Source organism: Alligator mississippiensis, chromosome 3 (genome assembly GCF_030867095.1).
Source record: "Alligator mississippiensis isolate rAllMis1 chromosome 3, rAllMis1, whole genome shotgun sequence".
NCBI lineage: Eukaryota > Metazoa > Chordata > Crocodylia > Alligatoridae > Alligator > Alligator mississippiensis.
The window spans coordinates 127781997-127801564 of record NC_081826.1 but is presented as its reverse complement, the minus strand read 5'-3'; the positions used below and the strand labels follow the sequence as shown (position 1 = coordinate 127801564).

The 19568-nt window shown below is 45.5% G+C and overlaps 1 protein-coding gene across 6 annotated transcripts in view; it reads right to left on the bottom strand.

The window, feature by feature from the left end:
• Positions 1–19568, bottom strand: part of KIF13A (kinesin family member 13A) — a 188375-nt gene that overhangs the window by 25173 nt on the left and 143634 nt on the right. For 4 of the 6 annotated variants that reach the window (XM_006269194.4, XM_019498469.2, XM_059724392.1 and 1 more), the window contains 10 exons: positions 18659–18832; positions 17716–17867; positions 17452–17584; positions 17207–17353; positions 15189–15227; positions 13726–13825; positions 11605–11731; positions 4245–4300; positions 3403–3527; positions 1675–1851 (listed from right to left, as the gene is read on the bottom strand). In XM_006269194.4, coding sequence (XP_006269256.2) covers positions 1675–1851; positions 3403–3527; positions 4245–4300; positions 11605–11731; positions 13726–13825; positions 15189–15227; positions 17207–17353; positions 17452–17584; positions 17716–17867; positions 18659–18832 — 1230 coding nt within the window. The remainder of the gene's footprint in view (positions 1–1674; positions 1852–3402; positions 3528–4244; positions 4301–11604; positions 11732–13725; positions 13826–15188; positions 15228–17206; positions 17354–17451; positions 17585–17715; positions 17868–18658; positions 18833–19568) is intronic. The other 2 variants (XM_019498467.2, XM_019498471.2) reach the window with 1 other exon arrangement.

Below are 19568 nucleotides of genomic sequence, written 5' to 3'. Positions count from 1 at the left end.
ATAACTTGTTATCAAATTTTAGTAGCAGCATTTTATGGATGCACAAGCGGTACCATAACTGAGAATCACCTGCAGAAACTATAGCTCAGAAAATCTCTATTGTTCACGTCAGCAACTCTCATTCTCTGGACCACAGGTTAGACCAGGAGTGGGCAAAATGTGGCTCGGGAGCCAGATGCAGCCCGCCAGCCCATTCTATCTGGCCCATGGGGCCCCTAAAAAATTTTAAAAATTAATATTAATCTGCCCTGGGCTGCCTGTCATGCAGCCCTCGATGGCTTGCCAAAACTCAGTAAGCAGCCCTCTGCCCAAAATAATTGCCTGCCCCTGGGCTAGACAATATCTGATTATAGCTGTATAATGATAATAAAATATAAATACAATTTTGAATCCCCACTTAATTCATGTAGCAACCATAACATTCACTATTGGTATGTTTTCAGCCCATCAAATAGTTAATTTTTTTATTGCATGCTGTGATCTTCTCCACTTACTATAACGCTGTAGATTAATGAAGCTCAAAAGCAATGATAACCAAGCAAAAAAAGATGGAATTAGAATATAGTCCCTGGGCAGTTTTTCTCTTGCAGCACGAAAAGCCAAGGAGTTTGAAATTCTCATGCTCATGGTCTTTTAGATGGAAGCCATGTTTCACTAAATTCAGAAAGCATCTCACTACTTGGTACATGAGCAGCAAAACCCTGGTACCCAATTTCTATGACTAGAAGAAAAATGTGCTTAGTGGGGCTTAGTGAGCAGGAGGAAGAAGAAATCTCAAGCCTGTCTGAGACACTGGAAGGGGCTGAGAGAAAAGGAAGAAAACAACATATTGTGTTTAAATTTAATACCTAGAGAAAGACTGCCCCTGGAGTATACAGTTAAAAAAAATACCCAGCTGGTTGATACTATGCAGTGAACCCAGTTTAGATAATCTATTGCAGATTTCTCCAAAAGAGTGAATATGTTGTCGTATAGGAGGGCTGTCCAACCTCAAAGCAGCTGGGGGGCTGCATGTCACATGAGCTGCTTTAGCAGGGGCCACAAGCCCCGGAGGCTGCACTAGTGTGAGCCACCAGTGCCTATGTTAAAACCCCCACCCCCCCTAGACTACATGTGCAGGGCATCCCATCCCTCACAGCTGCACAGCACTCATGGGTGGGCTCCTCCCGCACCCCCAGCTCCACTCTTCAGCTGCAGGCTCCCCTGCTCCCTCAGTGCCACAGGTTGCGTGCCCTCTGTCCCCTGAGGCAAAAGCAGAAAGCAGAAGTCAGGAGAGGGAGGGGAAGTCAGGAGAACCTGGCTGTAGAAGCAGTAGCAGCCAGAGCAACAAGGGGACCAGTTGCCATGTGACAGCCCTGGGGCTGCAGATTAACCCCTTGTGGGCTACACGTGGCCTGCAGGCTGCCATCTGGACAGCTCTGTTGTACCATGGGGGCAGGAAGACGAAAACTGTTTTCTTGTAACATCAGTAACTAATACCATTTGAACCAAACTAGGTTGGAGATGATAGCTCAGAAGAGGATTTCTTAAGTACATTGTTTAATTCCATTGACTGATTTCTCATCTCTCTTTCTTAACTACAGTGGAGACTCAATTTGTAACCAGGCTAGAATGAGACATCAATAGAATCAAAAGCTGTATGTGCAAACAAGAAGTTATATGTAAACTCATTACCTGCTTGTTGTAAATATTGGCTGCAATCCTTTTACGTAACACCAGTTCCATTGCAGCAGGGTGACTGAGTTGCACGGTGATCTTCACGATTAAGTAAATCCTCTCGTTTTGTGGGGTTACCCTGTTCAAATGCACTGAATCATGAACGGAGGGGTCCCACGCAGCAGTGGCTGAAACCTAAATAGGTTAATCGTGGTATTTGGAAAGAGGGCAGAAAAAGAACCCAACAAGTTTCAATTAGTCCATTAAAATTTAAGATTTGCAATCATTTATTAAGAATTAAAATTTTGATACTCATGGCACAAATCCTGTCCCCAGAGTAGGCAATTCAGCAGTGGAACTAACCTCCAGTTCCTCAAGAACTGTGGGCTAGCTGTCAGAGCCAGACTATGCAATCTTTGGTGCAGGAAGTTAAAGCAAGATGTAAACCTAGAGGCAAAGACTCTCCGGTGCAGGCCCTATGTGAGTTCTCTGGTTGCTCCCCACTTGGAACTGGATGATGCAAAGATCACTGAAATCAATGAAAGGTCTGAACTCTAGTAGGGGGCACACAAAGCCTCTGCAAAGTAGTTCTATTCCCATTTGTTGAAGAATGCCCTCCTTGTTTCTTCCAAAGACACCTCTGCACCCACTCAAGTCATTCATACTTTCTGTTTTTGAGATTCAGCAGGGGGGAAAGTACAAGTCCTAATTTTTTCCTCATCCTTTGCAGGTCACCTTAAAATTGAACAAATCATGGCTATCATGGGCATCAAAGATATGGCTGGCCTGTGGAGTTCCATCATCTGGCCCCAGTGCTGGCTTTGGATCTGAGTTGACACACGTGTGCCTCCTCAGCCTCACAGGCAAAGCCTGAGATGCATGCCACACGTGATGTTCATTCTAGCAGCTCTGGGATCTGCGCCACACATGGCAGCCAGCTGGGGAGTGCCATGGGCAGCGCAGAGCACAGAATGGGAGCCACATGTGGCACAGCCCAGCCGGGGTAAACACCACGTATCGCACATGGTGCTCGCTCTGGCTGGACTGACTGAACTGCACACAGGACTCTTTCTAGCCAATTTGGGATCTGTGCTGCACATGGTGCCTATTCCAGCTGCTTCAAGACACATACTACATATGATGCCCACTCCAGCCAGTCTGGGATGTGCACTGCACACAGCACCTACAGCATTTATGCACTGCAGCTCCCAGGCTGGCTGGCATGTGCATCACATGTTCTGAAACTGCTGGAACAGGCACCAAGTGCAGCGGATCCAGCATTTGGGGGGAGGGGGGATACATGGGCCTGATTCAGACCTTCGCCACTCATCTGCTCCACAGGCCAAATGAGTTTGACACCCCTGATGCACATCTATCACTGAAAGCTCTAAAACAGGCTGGTGTTTAATATCGCCTATCACACTTAAACAGTTTAAAACAGGAAACAAAGAATATTTCATCCAACTGGAAGTACATAAAGAAACTGACTGCAATTACCAGAAACTAAACTTATTAGAAACTCTATTTCTCCAACAACTTCAAGTAGGCAGAACTATAAAGAGTTGCCTATATATGGTTAGTAACTTGCTTGGCCTGAAGTTTCAACAAACACTCCCACCACTAGATATAACACTATCAATATCTATATCTATAACCATCGATGAGCATTAGATACATAAAAGACAAAATAAGAAAAATATTAATGCAAGTCACAACTGCCAGAGAGGCAGCTTGCTAGTAAATTACCTCATCATCACTGTGCTTTATGATGGGTAAGTAGAAGAACTGACTCCCATGCTCCTTTGGTAGTATTGAGTTCACTCCTGATGCATGAGGACCTATTAGCTGTTCATTGGCAGTGAGGTCATCAGCTACAATTAAATGAACACAAAGAGAGAATGAAAAACATTCTACATCAAGAAATATGAATTCACAAAAGTGTGAATCAGAAGACACCAGTTACCATATCATGTTGTCTATATTTCATCTAACAGTTAGTCTTGGATAAATATAACCACATGCAATAATTTGTTTAGGTTGTCAGAGCACACAAGGCCAGTGCTAAGTTGAGACCACTCTTACTTTTAATTCAAGCAGAATTTCACACTATATTTCTAGAGATGCCTTTACTTAATTGTGTATGGCAAGCTTTGACAAATTCTGCTGCTATCAATACATTATAACAAGCACATTTCTTTGCATAACCCTTGCTGAAGTGAAGAGGCATTTATACCAAAACTAGAATTCTATGGATCCTGGACATTTTGGTTTAATAGATCAGGTGATAAAAGGGTCCTAACTGAACAAGTTTTGTGATAATCTATTAAATCAGGCAGTTCAGCTTAAGTATCATATTTCATCTCCTATCTACTAACTGTACAAAGAGCTTTGATATAAAACACATTTCAACTAGGAAGTATGGAGGCGGGGAAAAAGATTTTGGAAAAGCTTTATCAGAGAGCAAGTTGATAGCATGATTCATTTTCAGTTTTCCCTAACTCCCATAGCATCCCATAGAATGCTTATTTATTTATTGATCTGAATTCTATTATGAAGTACAAGTTTTTTAACCTGCAGCTACAACTTACCATTCAAATCAAGAAAAAGGACAGGTATGTGAGTTTCCATTCCTGGAGGTGCAATCCTAAAAGAATAACAAGATGCTATTAGTATGGAAGCTAACCTGCACAAACAGCCATCCATGAAGGATTTAAAACCCCCCAGACTTTTGTGGAAAATTAAACTATAGCAAAACTGATTAGGATACTCACAGTTATAGTTCCCACTCATTTAATAATTAACCCACTTTGTGCACACATTATTTTGTATCCCTATGCAGCTAACTGTCATAGTTTAAGATAAAACTTAGTTCATATGATGTGGCACATTAATTGGTATGGCAAACACACCTTCAAGTATCCTGTTTTGTGCATTGCTTTAGTATGCCTTTTTGTACATTGAAGTAACTCAACCATTTAAGAAAAGGTCAGGTCAGAGCACAAGCAACAAAAATATTGTTTATTTAGTTGTCTAATATGCCTGAGTTAGTAGCCTTTGATATGTGTGCAACTCATCACCGAAATAAGTACCACAGCATTCAATGTGCATATGTCGGGCTAAATGGCATGCACTATTTAAGCAAGGAAGAAGATGGGCAAAATCAAATAAACCTAGAAATTAAGATGGGAAAAAAATCTCCTCAGACAACTTTTCAGTCCCCATACTAGCAAAAGGATGAATCATTGCAAGCCACATGCTTCCAGTCAATTACAGCTTCATTTCTCAACCACATTTTTCCAAAATTAACAAAAGTGTGTATAGTTCTTTCATATAAGCTGCATCTGAATCTTTCAAAAGTCATGTTTCATTAGCTGAATAAAAATAAGGGTAGCTGAACTCTGAGTGGAGGAGAAGAGAACACATTCTTTTCAGGTTGGTCTGAACTTTTAAAAAAAAAGTCAAGTGGAATCTTAATGAGTTCTCTTTAATTCATCTTTGAGTAAAAAATATGAATTAAAAATTTCAAATGATAGGGTTTGGGGGTTTTTTTGGAATTATACGCGTGTGAAAATAAGGACTTAAGGTGCCCATTCAAATTGTACTATATATTTGCTGCTGAAGAGTCATAACAAATTAGCTGAGAAGTTCTTTGTTTAGATTCTGAACTAATATACGGTGCTCTATTTTAGTTAGTTTAATCGAACTGCATGCAAATAAGCTTTGATATGGTTCTTCATCCTTGGAGGAGAAATCGTAGTTTTGTTTTTAGAAGTAAACATAACCAGCACAGCATCAAGTAGGAAAGGCTCAACCCTATTTCACCCTCACGTGCCTAAATGCTAGGCTTGTGTGAATAGGGAAGCATTTGATTGGGATGTGGATTCAGAGGACAGTGATTTGATTCAGAGATTCGGATTACTGTCCTGAATCGATTCGGCTGAATCAGCTTTGGAAGATTCAGTGCCAATTCGGAGAGATTTAGATCGGCCAGGGAGAGGCAGGCACAGCTGGGTGGCTGCAGGTACTCCCATGGCTCCTCTGGCTGTGCCTGCCTCTCCCGGGGTTGGGGGAGCCGTGGGAGAAGCCCCCCTGGCTGCTCTGCCTGGCTCCATCCCCTGCCCAGCCCCAGCTTAGTCCCAGCACTTAAAAAAAAAAATGTTAAATGCCCTGCACTCACCAGCTGCAGCAGCGGCTTTGGGGCCTCTGGACACACATGGCAGAGCCCCCCTGCACAGTGTAGGATAGTGGGGGGCAGCAGGGATCTCCCTTCTCCCCCACCTGGCACCCACACAGTGTGGGTGGGTGCAATGTGGCTCAGCAGGGTGCTGCGCACTGTCCAGGAGCTGGGGCCGCTGAGGTTCAGTGCTACTAGGCTCCAGCTGACACATGGAGCCTCCCCAGCTCCCAAGAGACTTGAACCGGGAGGCTGGGGAATTGAACCAGGGACTGAGGAAATGTTCAGGTCCCCGATCTTTCCCCCAGCACTTCTTGGGGGGGGGGGGGGGTGCGGGCCCCTGGATGATGTGGGATGACAGCAGTCTTCTGCTGCCAGCTGGTGATGGTGGTGGCTCTGGGTTATTTCCCCAGCTGGCAGAAGCAGCCTGCTGAAACTCCACATGCAGATCCGGGGGCTGCGCTCCTCAGGAAGAGCTGGGGAAACAGGGAGCTGGGGAATTGAACAGGGAGCTCTGGCTGACATGTGGAGCTACCCCAGCTCCCAGACAGCGAGCGGGGCCCTGCCGAACTGCACTGGTCCCATGTCAGGGGGCAGCTGCTGCACAGGTGCCAGGTGGGGGGGGGAAATCCCCACTGCCCCCCGCTGCTCTGCGGGGGGGCTCTGCCACGAGCTCTTGGAGCCCCCAGTCACCACTGCCAGATCCAGTGAGTGCAGAGCTTTTTTTTTTTTTTTTAAAGTGCTGGGAGGCTACAGTTGGGTGGGGGGATGGGGCCAGGCCAGGCAGGGCAGCCATGGGGGCTTCTCCTGCAGCTCCTCTGGCTGTGTCTGCCTCTGCCCTGGCAGACAGAGCTGCAAGGGCTATGCCCTGCTGCCACTTGTCCAGCCGGAGGGGGGGCAGGGGTAGCAATGCAGGCACAGCTCGCTCCAGGCAACAGCAGGGCATAGCCCCCACTCCCAGCGCTGCTGTGCTTGCACCAGCGCTGGGAGGGGGGGACTCTGCCCTGCTGCCGCTTGCCAGCTGGCACAGGGAACACAGGATGCGGGCACAGCAGCTGGGGCTCTGCCCTGCTGCCACTTGCCCCCTTCCGCCTGGAGCGAGCTGCACCTGCATCCTGCCCCCCTCCCCCCACCCCAGCTGGGCAAGCAGCAGCAGGGCAGAACCCCCTCTACCGGTGCTGCTGTGCCTGCATCCTGTGGCCCCCCACCCTCCTCCCCATGTAACGCAACCCCTGCCCTGGCTGGGCAGCTTGTCCCAGCCTCAATCCCTCCCTCCCTCATGCCCCTTCCCTCCCACAACCCCAACTGACTTACCAGCTGGAGGCAGCTGTCAGCTGCCTGTTTAGTCTATGAATCGGGCACATTTTTTCTGAAGCTTTCCCAAATCGATTTGGATGCTTCAAATAGGTTCGCAGCTTTTACTTGGTCTCCCAATTTGAGTCGGATTCGGAGATTTGGTCTCTGAATCGGGCTGAATCTCCTCCGAATCGATTCAGCTACGGAAGCTTTGCACAGCCCTACTAAATGCCACTTGCATAGCTACAATGTTTGGCACTTTGGGACAGCCTGAATTCCATGTAGGTCACTCCACATTCCCCTACTGAGCTGGCTCAGTAGGTGGCACACACTTGTACAGGTGCCTGGGGGAAACAAACTGCCTGGACATACAGGAAATGCTATTCAACTCCTAAAACTTTAGTTGCAGAAAAAAGATACCTTGTGGGTTTGGTAGAAGATGAAAAAGATGGAGGAGGTGCCATACCACCTTTTATCCGAATAGCCTAACAATTCTCACATTTGCCCAGGGAATGGAAGACTCAGGTTCTAGGGCCCATCATTTAGAGGAGGTTTGAACCCGAGTCTCCACAAAGTATGCTCTACTCACCAGGCCACAGAGTGTTCTGGGCAATGCCTAATGTATGGCCTGGTAGTTAAAACATTTTCCTAAGAAGTAAGGAGATACAAGTTCAACCCTCTCCAATAGGTGATGGAATTCCTAAAAGCTGGATCTCACATTCTGGAAGAAATCCTTAACCCAGTGGTATCAAAATCACTCTGGATCCTGAGCCAGATCCAAACCCTGGGGCTCCTTCTGGGCCAGATCTGTGGGGCTGCATTCAGGCAGCATGGAGCCAGGGGCATGTGGCTGCCCGGAGCCACGTGCAGCCAGCAGCATGGGGCTGGAGCCAGGGGGGTGCAGCAGTGTAGACATGGACACAACCGGGGCAGCAGCCCCCTGGCTCTGTGCTGCCACACAAATATGAATCCGTGCAGCTGCACGCCTTCAGCTCTATATTGCTGTATGCCCCTAGTACTGCCATCCAACCACAGTTCTGCACAGCCACCCAAATACAGCTCAGTGCAGCTGCACACCCCTAGCTCTGTGACACTGCCTAACTGAGACAACTTCCTGGTGCAAGTGCCAGACCGGCAAACTAGGGCCCAGGCTCTTCCTGACCTGCTGCTCACAAATAGGGAAGAACTGGTGGGGATTGTAGTAGAAGATGGCAACTTGGGCAGCAGTGACTACAAGATGACTGAGTTCAGGATCCTGAGGAAAGGAAGGATGGAGAGCAGCTCAGTAAGGACCATGGATTTCAGAAAAGCAGACTTTGAATGACTCAAGTAACTCATGGGCAGGATCCCCTGGGAAGCCAGTCTGAGGTAGGGAGGAGTCCAGGAGAGCTGGCTGTACTTTAAGGAAGCCTTACTGAGAGTGCAGGAACAAACCATCCCAATGCGCAGGAAAACTAGCAAGTATGGCAGAAAACCAACTTGGCTTAGCAGGGAACTCTTCAGTAAACTAAATCACACAAAGGCAGCTGATAAGAAGTGGAAACTTGAAGAAATAACTAGGGAAGAATATAGGAGCATTGCTCGGAAATGCAGGGATGAAGTTAGGAAGGCCAAAGCACAACTGGAGTTGCAGCTAGAGAGGGATGTGAAGGGTAACAAAGAAGGGTTTCTATGTCGGTAGCAAGAGGATCAGGAAAAGTGTGAGTCCCTTATTGAAGTGGGGACTCACTCTTGTAACAGAGGATGCAGAAAAGGCTGAAGTATTCAATGCCTTTTTTTGCCTCTGTCTTCACAGGCAAGGGCAGCTCCCAAACTACTGCGCTGGGTAGCACAGTTTGGAAAAGAGGTGAGCAGCCTCCAGTGATAAAAGAACAGGTTAGGGACTACTTAGAAAAGCTGGATGTGTACAAGTCCATGGGGCTGGATGGGACGCACCTGATGGGGCTGAGGGAGTTGGCTGATGTGATTACAGAGCCACTGGCCATCATCTTTGAAAACTCATAGCGATCAGGAAAGGTCCTGGGTGATTGGAAAAGGGCAAACATAGTGCCCATATTTAAGAAAGGGAAAAAGGAGGATCCAGGGAACTACAGACCAATCAGCCTCACTTCAGTCCCTGGAAAAATCATGGAGCGGATCCTCAAGAAATCCATTTCTAAGCAGTTGGAGGAGAAAAGGGTGATTAGGAACAGTCAGCATGGATTCACCAAGGGCAAGTCGTGCCTGGCCAACCTGATAGCTTTCTATGACAAGGTGACTAGCTCCGTAGATGTGGGGAGACCAGTGCATGTCGTGTACCTTGATTTTAGCAAGGCTTTTGATACCGTCTCCCACAACATACTTGCAGGCAAGCTAAGGAAGTATGAGCTGGATGAATGGACTATAAGGTGGACAGAAGACTGGCTGAAGCATCAGGCACAGAGGATAGTAATCAATAGCTTGAAGTCTAGTTGGCAGCTGGTATCAGCTGGTGGAGTGTCCCAGGGGTCAGTCCTGGGGCTGGTTTTGTTCAATGTTTTCATCAATGAGCTGGAAGGTGGCATAGCGTGCACCCTCACAAGTTTGCAGATGACATCAAGCTGCAGGGAGTAGTAAATATGCTGGAAGGTAGGGCTAGGATTCAGAGTGACCTAGACAAACTGAAAGATTGGGCCAGAAGGAATCTCATGAGGTTCAACGTGGACACGTGCAAAGTCCTGCACTTGGGACAGAACAATCCCATGCACCAGTACAGGCTGGGGGCTGACTGGCTGGTTAGCAGCTCTGCAGAAAAGGACCTGGGGGTTACAGTGCACAAGAAGCTGACTGAGTCAGCAGTGTGCCCTAGTTGCCAGGAAGGCTAATGGCTACTGGGATGTATTAATAGGTGTTACCAGTAAGTCAAGGGAAGTAATTATTCCCATCTATTCAGCACTGGTGAGGCTGCATCTGGAGTACTGTGTTCAGTTTTGGGCCCCCGCCACTACAGAAAGGATGTGGACAAATTAGAGAGAGTCCACTGGAGGGCAACAAAAATGGTGAGAGGGCTGGGGGACATGACTTATAAGGAAAGACGGAGGGAACTGGTCTTCTTTAGTCTAGAGAAGAAGAGACTGAGAGGAGACTTAATAGAAGTCTTCAACTACCTGAAGGGGGGTTTGGAAGAGGATGGAGCTAGATTGTTCTCAGTGGTGGCAGATGATAGAACAAGGAACAATGGTCTCAAGTTGCAGCAAGGGAAGTTTAGGGTAGATCTTAGGAAGAATTTTCTCACTAGGAGGGTAGTAAAACACTGGAACAGGTTACCCAGAGAGGTGGTAGAATCTCCATCCTTAGGGGTTTTCAAAACCCAGCTAGACAAAGCTCCGGCTGGGATGATATAGTTGGGGCTGGTCCTGCTCTGAGTTGGGCATTGGATTAGATGACCTCCTGAGGTCTCTTCCAACCCTAACTTTCTATGATTATACAATGAGGAGCTCTGACTAGGCAGAGGCATGAAGATGGGGGCCTGCTGCTGATAGTCATGTCTATTGGGCTCCAGGTACCTGACTTTCTGTTCTGCTGCACTTCAAACAATTCCATGGGCTGCATGTCTGACATCCTTGCCTTAACCTTGGTTCTTGGGCTAAAAAGTGATGAGGGCCCTTCTGCCCCCAGTGACATCATTAGAGCAAGGCCACAGGCACTGACTTGTTGGGGATGGATGGAAAAATCAGCTGCTGCCACAACCATACAATCATGTCAGCAGCAGCAGGAAGTCACTGCTGCCCCTGCATGGGTTAAGTACCCCAGGCACCCAGCCACATTGTCATGTCTCTGCCCCCCACCCACAGCAAGTACACCCCAACAATGAGTAGGCAATCCTATTCTACCATAGGTGGAAACAGAATCAAGACTGCGTGTAAGTGCCAAAACCTGACACTACATGGCTACATATGTGCCAAATATGTACATGAAAGTGAAACAGAATTTAGCCTGAGGAATAATATATCCCCTCCTAGAACAGTGGTTCTCAACCTTTTAAGATTCAAGGAACCTCTCATTAGATGACAGGCACCCCGTGGAAAATGCCAGTTTGTAACTTTCACTCCTTTTTAACTATGGAAAAATAATACAGCCACGTTTCTGCTGCAAAGAACTCAGAAAGACCATGACAGGTCAGAATGTTTTTGACATTATGTGCTACTACTAGAAATCTCTAGGTTTGTCTTGTGAATTGTGTGCAGGTATTTGCAGGCCTAACAGTGCTAATATTGCACAGCATCCAACAACACCCTTAAAAGGACCTCACAGCATCCCAGGGTTGAGAATTACTGGACTAGGATATTATGGATTCAGGGCCCAACAGTGGTTCTCCCAGCTTAACCACAAAATAGCATAACACTGAAAAATATACACGGAAGTGAACCAGGCTCCGAGATCTCATTGTCCAGTTTGCAATGCTCACATACAAGAAGTTAAATGTCCAGGGTGTCTTACTGAACATTCTGTGCACATACCAGTTTGCAGGAGCACCAGGAATGCCACTGTCTGGTGCTGGGACAAACACTGCATTCCTTTCTTCAGTCAGTCCTACCCACTGTTCTACTAGCCGTGCTTCCCGTTCCAGATCATCCTCTGTTTTCTCTGTGGTGAAAGAGACAATACCCAATGTATGAAATCTACACTATGTTCGCATACATTTCCCAATGACAAGATTACAGTTATCCAGTTATAGCAGGGGTGGGCAAAATATGGCCCGTGGGCTGCATCCGGCCCACGGGGCCCCTAAAAAATTTAGAAAATTAATATTTATCTGCCCTTGGTTCCTGTAAAAAATGACAGAAACCAAGGGCAGTAGGACACAGGGGAAGCCTGGCAGGCTCCCACAACAGCAGGGCCCCCCCAGCCGGCAGCCCCAGTTGGGGCTTCTGGCCTGGGACTGTGCCGGAACCGCAAGTAAGGGGGAAAAGGAGGGGTGGGAAGGGCAGGGGAGGACCCAGGCAGGGAAGGAGCCTGGGGAAAAGTGGCCCGGGGAAGAGCTGAGCGCGGGAGGGGAAAAGCGGCCCTGTGCCCGCCCCGCACTCACTCCGTGCCCGACGCCCCGTGCTGCAGGCACTCATAGCCTGTGTGGGGCTGCCTGTGCCTGCTCCGGACAGACCCGCGTGGGCTGCGAGCAGCTGCAGCAGGGAGCGCCAGTCACGGAGTGGGTGAGGGGCCGCTTTTCCCCTCCCCATGCTGAGCTTTTCCCCAGGCTCCTTCCCTGCTCCTTCCCAGTGTGGAGGAAAGTGGCCCCTACCCCGCCCTGTGGCCAGTGTTCCCTGCTGCAGCTGCTCGCAGCCTGCGCAGGGCTGTCTGGAGCAGGCACAGGCAGCCCCATGTGGGCTACAAGCAGCTGCAGCGGGGGGCATGGGGCGCAGGGTGGGCGAGGGGCCGCTTTCCCCCCCCACATTCAGCAATAGCTTGTAACCTGGCTCTGCTGCCAGCCTGGGCCCCACACCAGCTCCGGGCTCGCCCGTCAGGGCTGCGCCGCGGCAGCAGCTGCAGCCCCTCCTGCTTACCACAGCGGGCAGTGTTTGCCACTGTCGCCTCTGGGCTGCCCTGTGCGCAAGCTCTGGGCAGGCAGCAGCAGCCAACACTGTCCTGTGCAACAAGTGGAGGGGGTCGCAGCTGCTGCTGCCGCATGTAGCCCCAACAGGCGAGCCCGGAGCCAGCAGGGCCCAGGGCGGGTTACAAGCTGGTGCTTGGCGCAGGGAAAAGTTGTCCCTTGCTCACCTCTTGGCCAGTGTCCTGCACTGTAGCCAGTTGCAGCCCGCATGGGGCTGCCTGTGCCTGCTCCAGACAGCCTCACATGGGCTGTGAGTGCCTGCAGCAGGGAGTGCCAGCCATGGGGTGGGCAAAGGGCCGCTTTTCCCCGCACTCAGCACCAGTTTCTTCCCTGCCGGTGTGCAGGGGGTCAGGGCTGTGCGCTGCCTCCCGCCTGTACCACGGGGCTGGGGGGCACTGGGAGTGAGCAGGTGCGGGAGCCAGCAGGAGCACAGAGTCTGCACTGGTGTCCTGGGGGCAGTGCCAGCGGGGCCCAGGGCAGAGTAGCAGGAGCGCGGGGGTCCCAGCTGGCAGGGGCTCTATGGAGCCGGGCCAGCTCTCCCCCCTCTCCCTGCTGGTGCAGCTCAGCCCGGCTCCAAAGACTCCTGCTAGCCTGTGCCCCACCTTGGGCCCCACCAGTGCTGACCCTGGGACATTGGTCCCAAGATGGTGACCAGGGGGCGGGGCACCTGTCAAGGGGCGGGGCTACCCATGCGGCCTTCAACAGCCTGCCAAAACTGGGTAAGTGGCCCTTCATCTGAAATAATTGCCCGCTCCTGAGTTATAGTATTCTTACTACATTGGCTTGTGACAATGACAATCCAAACAGCTGTTGTATAGGTCTAACTCTAACAACACAGGCACTTTTTCTACTCATTTTGGGGGCTGCTCCTTGTATTCTAGATAACATCCTCAACATGACCCAGAAACATATGGAGGCAAGTTTGTTCTAAAAAGCTCACAATATTAAGCTGTGACATTAGGTGAAAGTATACCGGTAGGCAAAAAGAACAAAGTGCTTGAAAAAGATAATTTATGTCTCAAGTGAGACCTACCTTGCTTATTGCTGATCTTCTGAATCTGTTCATCTAAGTATTCTCTGCGTTTTATAAGTGCATCAGACCATCTTTCTCGCACGCAGTTTAAATCTTCCTCCTAATGCAGGGTCAGAAAAACATTTTTCTGTTCAACACGTACTATCGAACCAAAGGAAGGACAACTAATTTAATTATAACATTTTCAGAAATGCTATTGAACAGTTTTGCGTGATTAATAGGCAGGAAATTTTTATTTATAGCATGCACGCTGATTAAGCAGTATACTGCCCAGGAATGAAACCTCATTCACTTTCAAGTTTGAGATTCCAAAAGAAAAGCAAGAAAAGGTGACATGATACCAGCAGCTGTATAGATTATCAACGTTTTTCAGTTGTCCTTCTACAGAATTTGTGATTTCCACAAAAATACATTAAGACCATTCAAGAGACACTGAAACTGTTTAATAGCATATGGAATGGAATGGGTAAAAACAGGTATTGTACAGTGGCCATGTATTCTCCTAAAAGATTAGACAGGCCTGTATACCCTTAAATCTCCATAGAATTCCATTACTAAGAGCTGCCATCAGTGCATTTAATTCTTCATGCAAACAAAACCCATCATGCAATCATGCTTTATGACATCACAAGAAAGTTTGGTCCATTCTACTCTGTGATTTGCATTGTCAGGAAGCATATAAACAGCCTGCAGGAAGTTAGTATATGAACTGTTATTACTGAGACTATTGTAAAACCTAGTATAGTAAAACTCAATGGATGTTAATATTTACATTTAAGTTGGTTTTACTGCTTTCAAACCACAAAATCAAAAGGTCTTACAATGGGGACACACACTACTTGAAAGTAAGCCATTTCCCCCCAATATTTTTTAAATATTATATTTCAGTTATATATATTTTAGATTTCAAAGTTTTAATTTCTCTAAAGCTACTAAAATTAACTGCAGCCTACCATGTGTTGCATTGTAGAAAAAATAAATTCTGATTACATTATTTAATTTTAAAGCACATGCATATTTCACCTTTACTCTTTTTGCATTAGCATTTCAAACAATTATACATTTTAAGAAGACAAGAAGTTTTCTCTTTAGAAAAAAAACCTGATAAATTCTGGATGGCAAGTGTTAATGCAGGTTGGATATTTTTACTGTAATACGTGTATTAGGATCTGCATAATCACTCCCATATTGTTAGTTATGCTTAATTGTTCAAAGCATCTCATGTAGGCATTTAGAAGATCTGATTGCTGAATACCAAAGAGCAGTGCAGTGTAGGAATAGAAAGTAAATTATAAAATAAATTGAAATGGCAAAGTTCATATAGCCCAGATAGCCCCTGAATGCACAGAATGTATTTCAAAGCTGCTTTTGCTTGCTTCAATATGCTTATCCACTTTAAAGTTGCTGGCTATTAGCATTAGCTGTGCCCCATGCCATAGGATTGACAGCAACAGCAGCAATACCTGATAACTATCCATATCACCATCATCATCATCATCTTTCTGGTAGGAGAAAATAAATTTTGTAAAACACAAAGAACATGCATTTTCTTGATAGAACAGCACACATCCAAATAAAACACACATCCAAATAAATAAATAAAAAAACCAAATCAAACTGGTACAAGTGTAAATGCTTTTATAAAATTTAACCAGAGTCAAATTTTTCAATACAGATTTTTTGGCTATCTGGTTGATTTTTGAATTCTGGTTTAATAAAAAATACTTTCCTCAAAAGTTAATTTCTTGGTTTTAACATCTCAGTTTAACTTTTGTAACTAGTGTATCTTTTTTTTTTTAAGTTGTAGACTCAAAACAAAAAAGAGACAAATTCATCTTGTCTGAGGCCCTGTATATCACAGGCCTTTAAATTTCACCTGGTTATCTCTTTGTCAAAACCCATAACTGTGTTGGTCTAAGCTAGTGATGCTTAAATGCCTGACCCTATGGGCTGGATGAGCAGTGTGGGACCAATCCATAGGCTGGATTCTGAAGAGGGAGAGTGTTGGTCTGTGAACTAGATTCAGCATAAAGTCAGTGTGTGGGGCCAGTTTATACATGCGATGCAGTTTGCTGGCCTGGCCCTAAAAATTGAATCTGGCTGGAGTGACCCCACGCACTAGTGCAATCCAATATGCAGGGCTGTCTCATCTGACTTGCAGGGCTCCCCACAGGTCTTCTGCTGCAAAATTTCTGGACCTTTGGGGAGCCCATCAGGCCAAATGACACAGCTCATTGGGCTGGATTCAGCCTGTGGACTGGAGGTTGAGAACCACTGGTCTAAACGAACGCATAATGTTTACAAAGTTCAGATCTGAAGCCATCAAAAGACAGAGAATCTGCTACTTCTCTTGTTGGCCTGTCCAAATGATTGTCTTCGCTGTTAAAAATGTGTCCATTACTTTCAAATTGAAGTTGTTTGGCTTTAGCTTCTAAACACTGGTTCTTGTTGCATCTCTCCACTAGTAAAATACGCCATTTAGTAACTAGTACCTTCTCCTCATGATGGTTCCTTGATACTAATCAAGTCACCTCTCAGGCTTTTCTTTTTGATAAACTAAATAGATGGAAAACATTGCTTTTAACTTTAAAACTTTTTTCCAGCTTTTAAATAATTTTTGTGGCTTTTTCCTTCACCTTTTCCAATTTGTGAGCATCTTTTCTAAATAAATATGATAAAAGAACTGTGCACAGTACTCTAGTTTCAACCTCGCCACTCCTGTTCACAGAGGTAAAAATTACTTCCCTACTCCTACTCTCCTACTTATATTAAAGGATCTCATTAGCCTTTCAGCTCCCTAAGATTTGCACTAAATGTATGTTCAGGTGCCTGCCTGCTATATCCCAGTTCCTTTTAGAGTCATTGCTGTCCACCATAAAGTCATAAATTCTGTAGTATTCTTAAAAAAAATGTTGCACAAGTTATCAAACCAGAGAAGATGTCATTACATTTATAAACAGACAACAGGTAAGACTAAGCAGGAATAGAAGTAACAGTTCGGTTAAGAGATAGGTTCCCAGAAAATGATCAATGTACAAAATAGTGAGCAGGGCTTTAAGGTGTAATATTATGACTATTTTACTGCATTAGCAAATGCAATCAGCCAAACAATGTAAAGTGTCCTGACAGCATCCTGATAGAGATATTAATGTTTGTGCATACACTTATTTCTGAACCAAAGTCTACTCTAAATGATGTCATTAGGGATTTTGTCTCTGGCTTCAGCAGAAACAAATTTGACCTCATATGCCCATCTCTCTCTCTCTTTCTTTACCCCCAACCCTTCCCCCCCCGCACCTTCCAAGCCTGTGCTAACTTAAAAAAAGAGAGGGCTGCATTAACAATCGATGTGTATGGATGCACTATTATTAAAAAGCTGGGGCCCCATTTTGATTTTTTACCTTGAACTATGTAGCAGGATTCTAAAACATCAAAGCAAATAATTGTAATAGCCTATAATTATATTATGCAGTTATCCTACCTGATAGCTGTCCAAACCCCTTTGTAGTTTGGTTGATCTGGCAGTCACACAGCCTATCGAGACAGAAAGAATAGCTTCCACCATGAGAGGCAGTGTTCCTGAGTGCTGTACAGGCTTCACTGTCACCTGAACTCTACGAGAATGGCCCTGAACAAGTGACCAGGAGAATCAGAGAGATAGAAATTAAGAGCAAAATTAAGGATAAACATAATTAAATTTAACAGGACAGGAAAAAAACTCAGTACCTGCCTAAGCTGGAAAACTCCTCCAGTGTTTACGTCCTTTGCCTGATGGAGTTCAACTGCAGTATATTCCCCCATCTCATTCAATTCTTGAATGGAAATCCACATTTCTATTCTGCGAGTTACTTCATTCCACCTAGAAAAATAGCCCCCAAATATGTGTTGCCTTTAATTAAAGACAACAGGAGTACAATCTGTTGCAACATTTAAAGTACTGCAACCCCTTTCTTTGCAAACATTCCTTGTTTTTTGTTTTTTTCCCCATACCTGTCTCTCAGTGTCCTTGTTTTAGCATGAAGAGAATCAACCTCCCAAATAGAGTTGCCATTACCAGAACACCTGTGTCCCCACACCTCAATAGCAAGAGCTCCTTCTGAAATGAACTCCAGAAATTCCTCTGTAACATTCACCACATAATCCTGGAAAGAAGGAAAAGGAAACTATATTAAGAAACCAATTCTTTATAGTTAGTTTGCAACTAGAAATGGAGCAGAAAAGTCTCTGCTTCCATGGCAGAGCCCACATGGTTAGGTTGACAAGTCTCTGATTCACAGGTGGGGCCTTAAGAAGCAGAAAAAAACCAAGAGGTCATCTCAGTAACTTAAATATGTGTTTTAACATTTTAAAACCATTACATTTCAACTAGGCCCTGCCATACTCTCTCTAGTCTTAAGATTCATGCTTTTTAAAATTACCACAATGGCACAAATATTCAGCAAGATTTCATTATAAACGCTGACATTTTTGTTTGAGAAAAAAAACTGTTTTGTGCATGCCACTGATAACGTCAGGAACTAATGATTACATATATACAATACCATATGTATTAAAATCTAAGATGAGACCCCCCACCCCCATTCAACACAGGGGGGAAGCCTCTTATCTTACATTCAAATACAAGTTGGGCAGGGAGAAGGGGAGGTATTAAAAAATTAGATGTAGATATAGAAATTTACAACAAATGTATACATTTTCAATGTCTAGAATCTAATTATGGGGAGAGGGTCATCTTAAAATCACAGTCATCTTGGATTCAGGTTAATTAAGGACATCTGACCTCTTCTAAAAGTGTAACATTTTAATGTTACAGAGCATTTAGTTGCATTTCCTTCCAAAAAAAGTTTACATCCCAATAAAGATCAAGCTCTATACACAGTTAACCTCAAACATACCACACCCCTGACATACCATTTTAAAATAAAATCATTACCCTGTAGTGAGAGAAGGTCACTGTAAATTGAGCATCCTTGGTCTGAGGTGATGGCACCTCTGGATCCACCACTGGTGCTGCTACCATTGATTCACATTGATCCCAGAATGTGTATTGACAGAAGACAAAATTAGAGAGGTTTGGTGGCAGCCCAGTTGCTTCTTTTATTTTTACCTAGACAGGAAAAAACAAGATACTCAAAATAGTATGATTATGTCCTCTTAAAAAGCTAAATATCTAAGCTAGAATAATATTCAGGACCACATTTTCATAGAGACCTAAGCATGAACCTATTTGGGAAGCCTACAGTTCTGTCTATGTAAAAGCTGAAATGCATTTGAGTGCACAGAAAATAGTTAGAGATACAGGTTGTAGCTGTGTTGGTCTGCACGCAAAAGTAATCAGAACTCTTGGGGAAGTGATATCTTTTATTAGACCAACTAGATAGCTGCAAAAAAAATTCTTTATTTGCAAGCTTTCAGGCACAGGCGCCCTTCCTCAGACATAGGAGACTGGAAAGATTGTAACATTTCTCCCCCGTGCAAATAGTTGCATGCTTACGTATCTAACTTACACACCCATATTTTCTTCAGGAAATGACAGGTTCCCAACATTTAATATTGGGAGGTACAGAGCAGGTGCAGCCTAGACAGTTATGAAAGCATCTCTATCTTATCAAACCAACCCCCAAACTGAGAGATACAGGAGAGTGCAGGTTCAGTGTCTGAACTGTTCGTTTCTATGACTGCAAAGGGTAGCTTCTGTAATGCCAGTATTTTTGAGCTAGGCTTACGCTCACTATAAACAGAAATTAAACTACTCAATTCACAGTCACTCAATCACTACCAGTCGAAACTGGACCTAATGCAGTAGAAGGGACATAAGTCCATTTTTTGCTCTTTACACAATC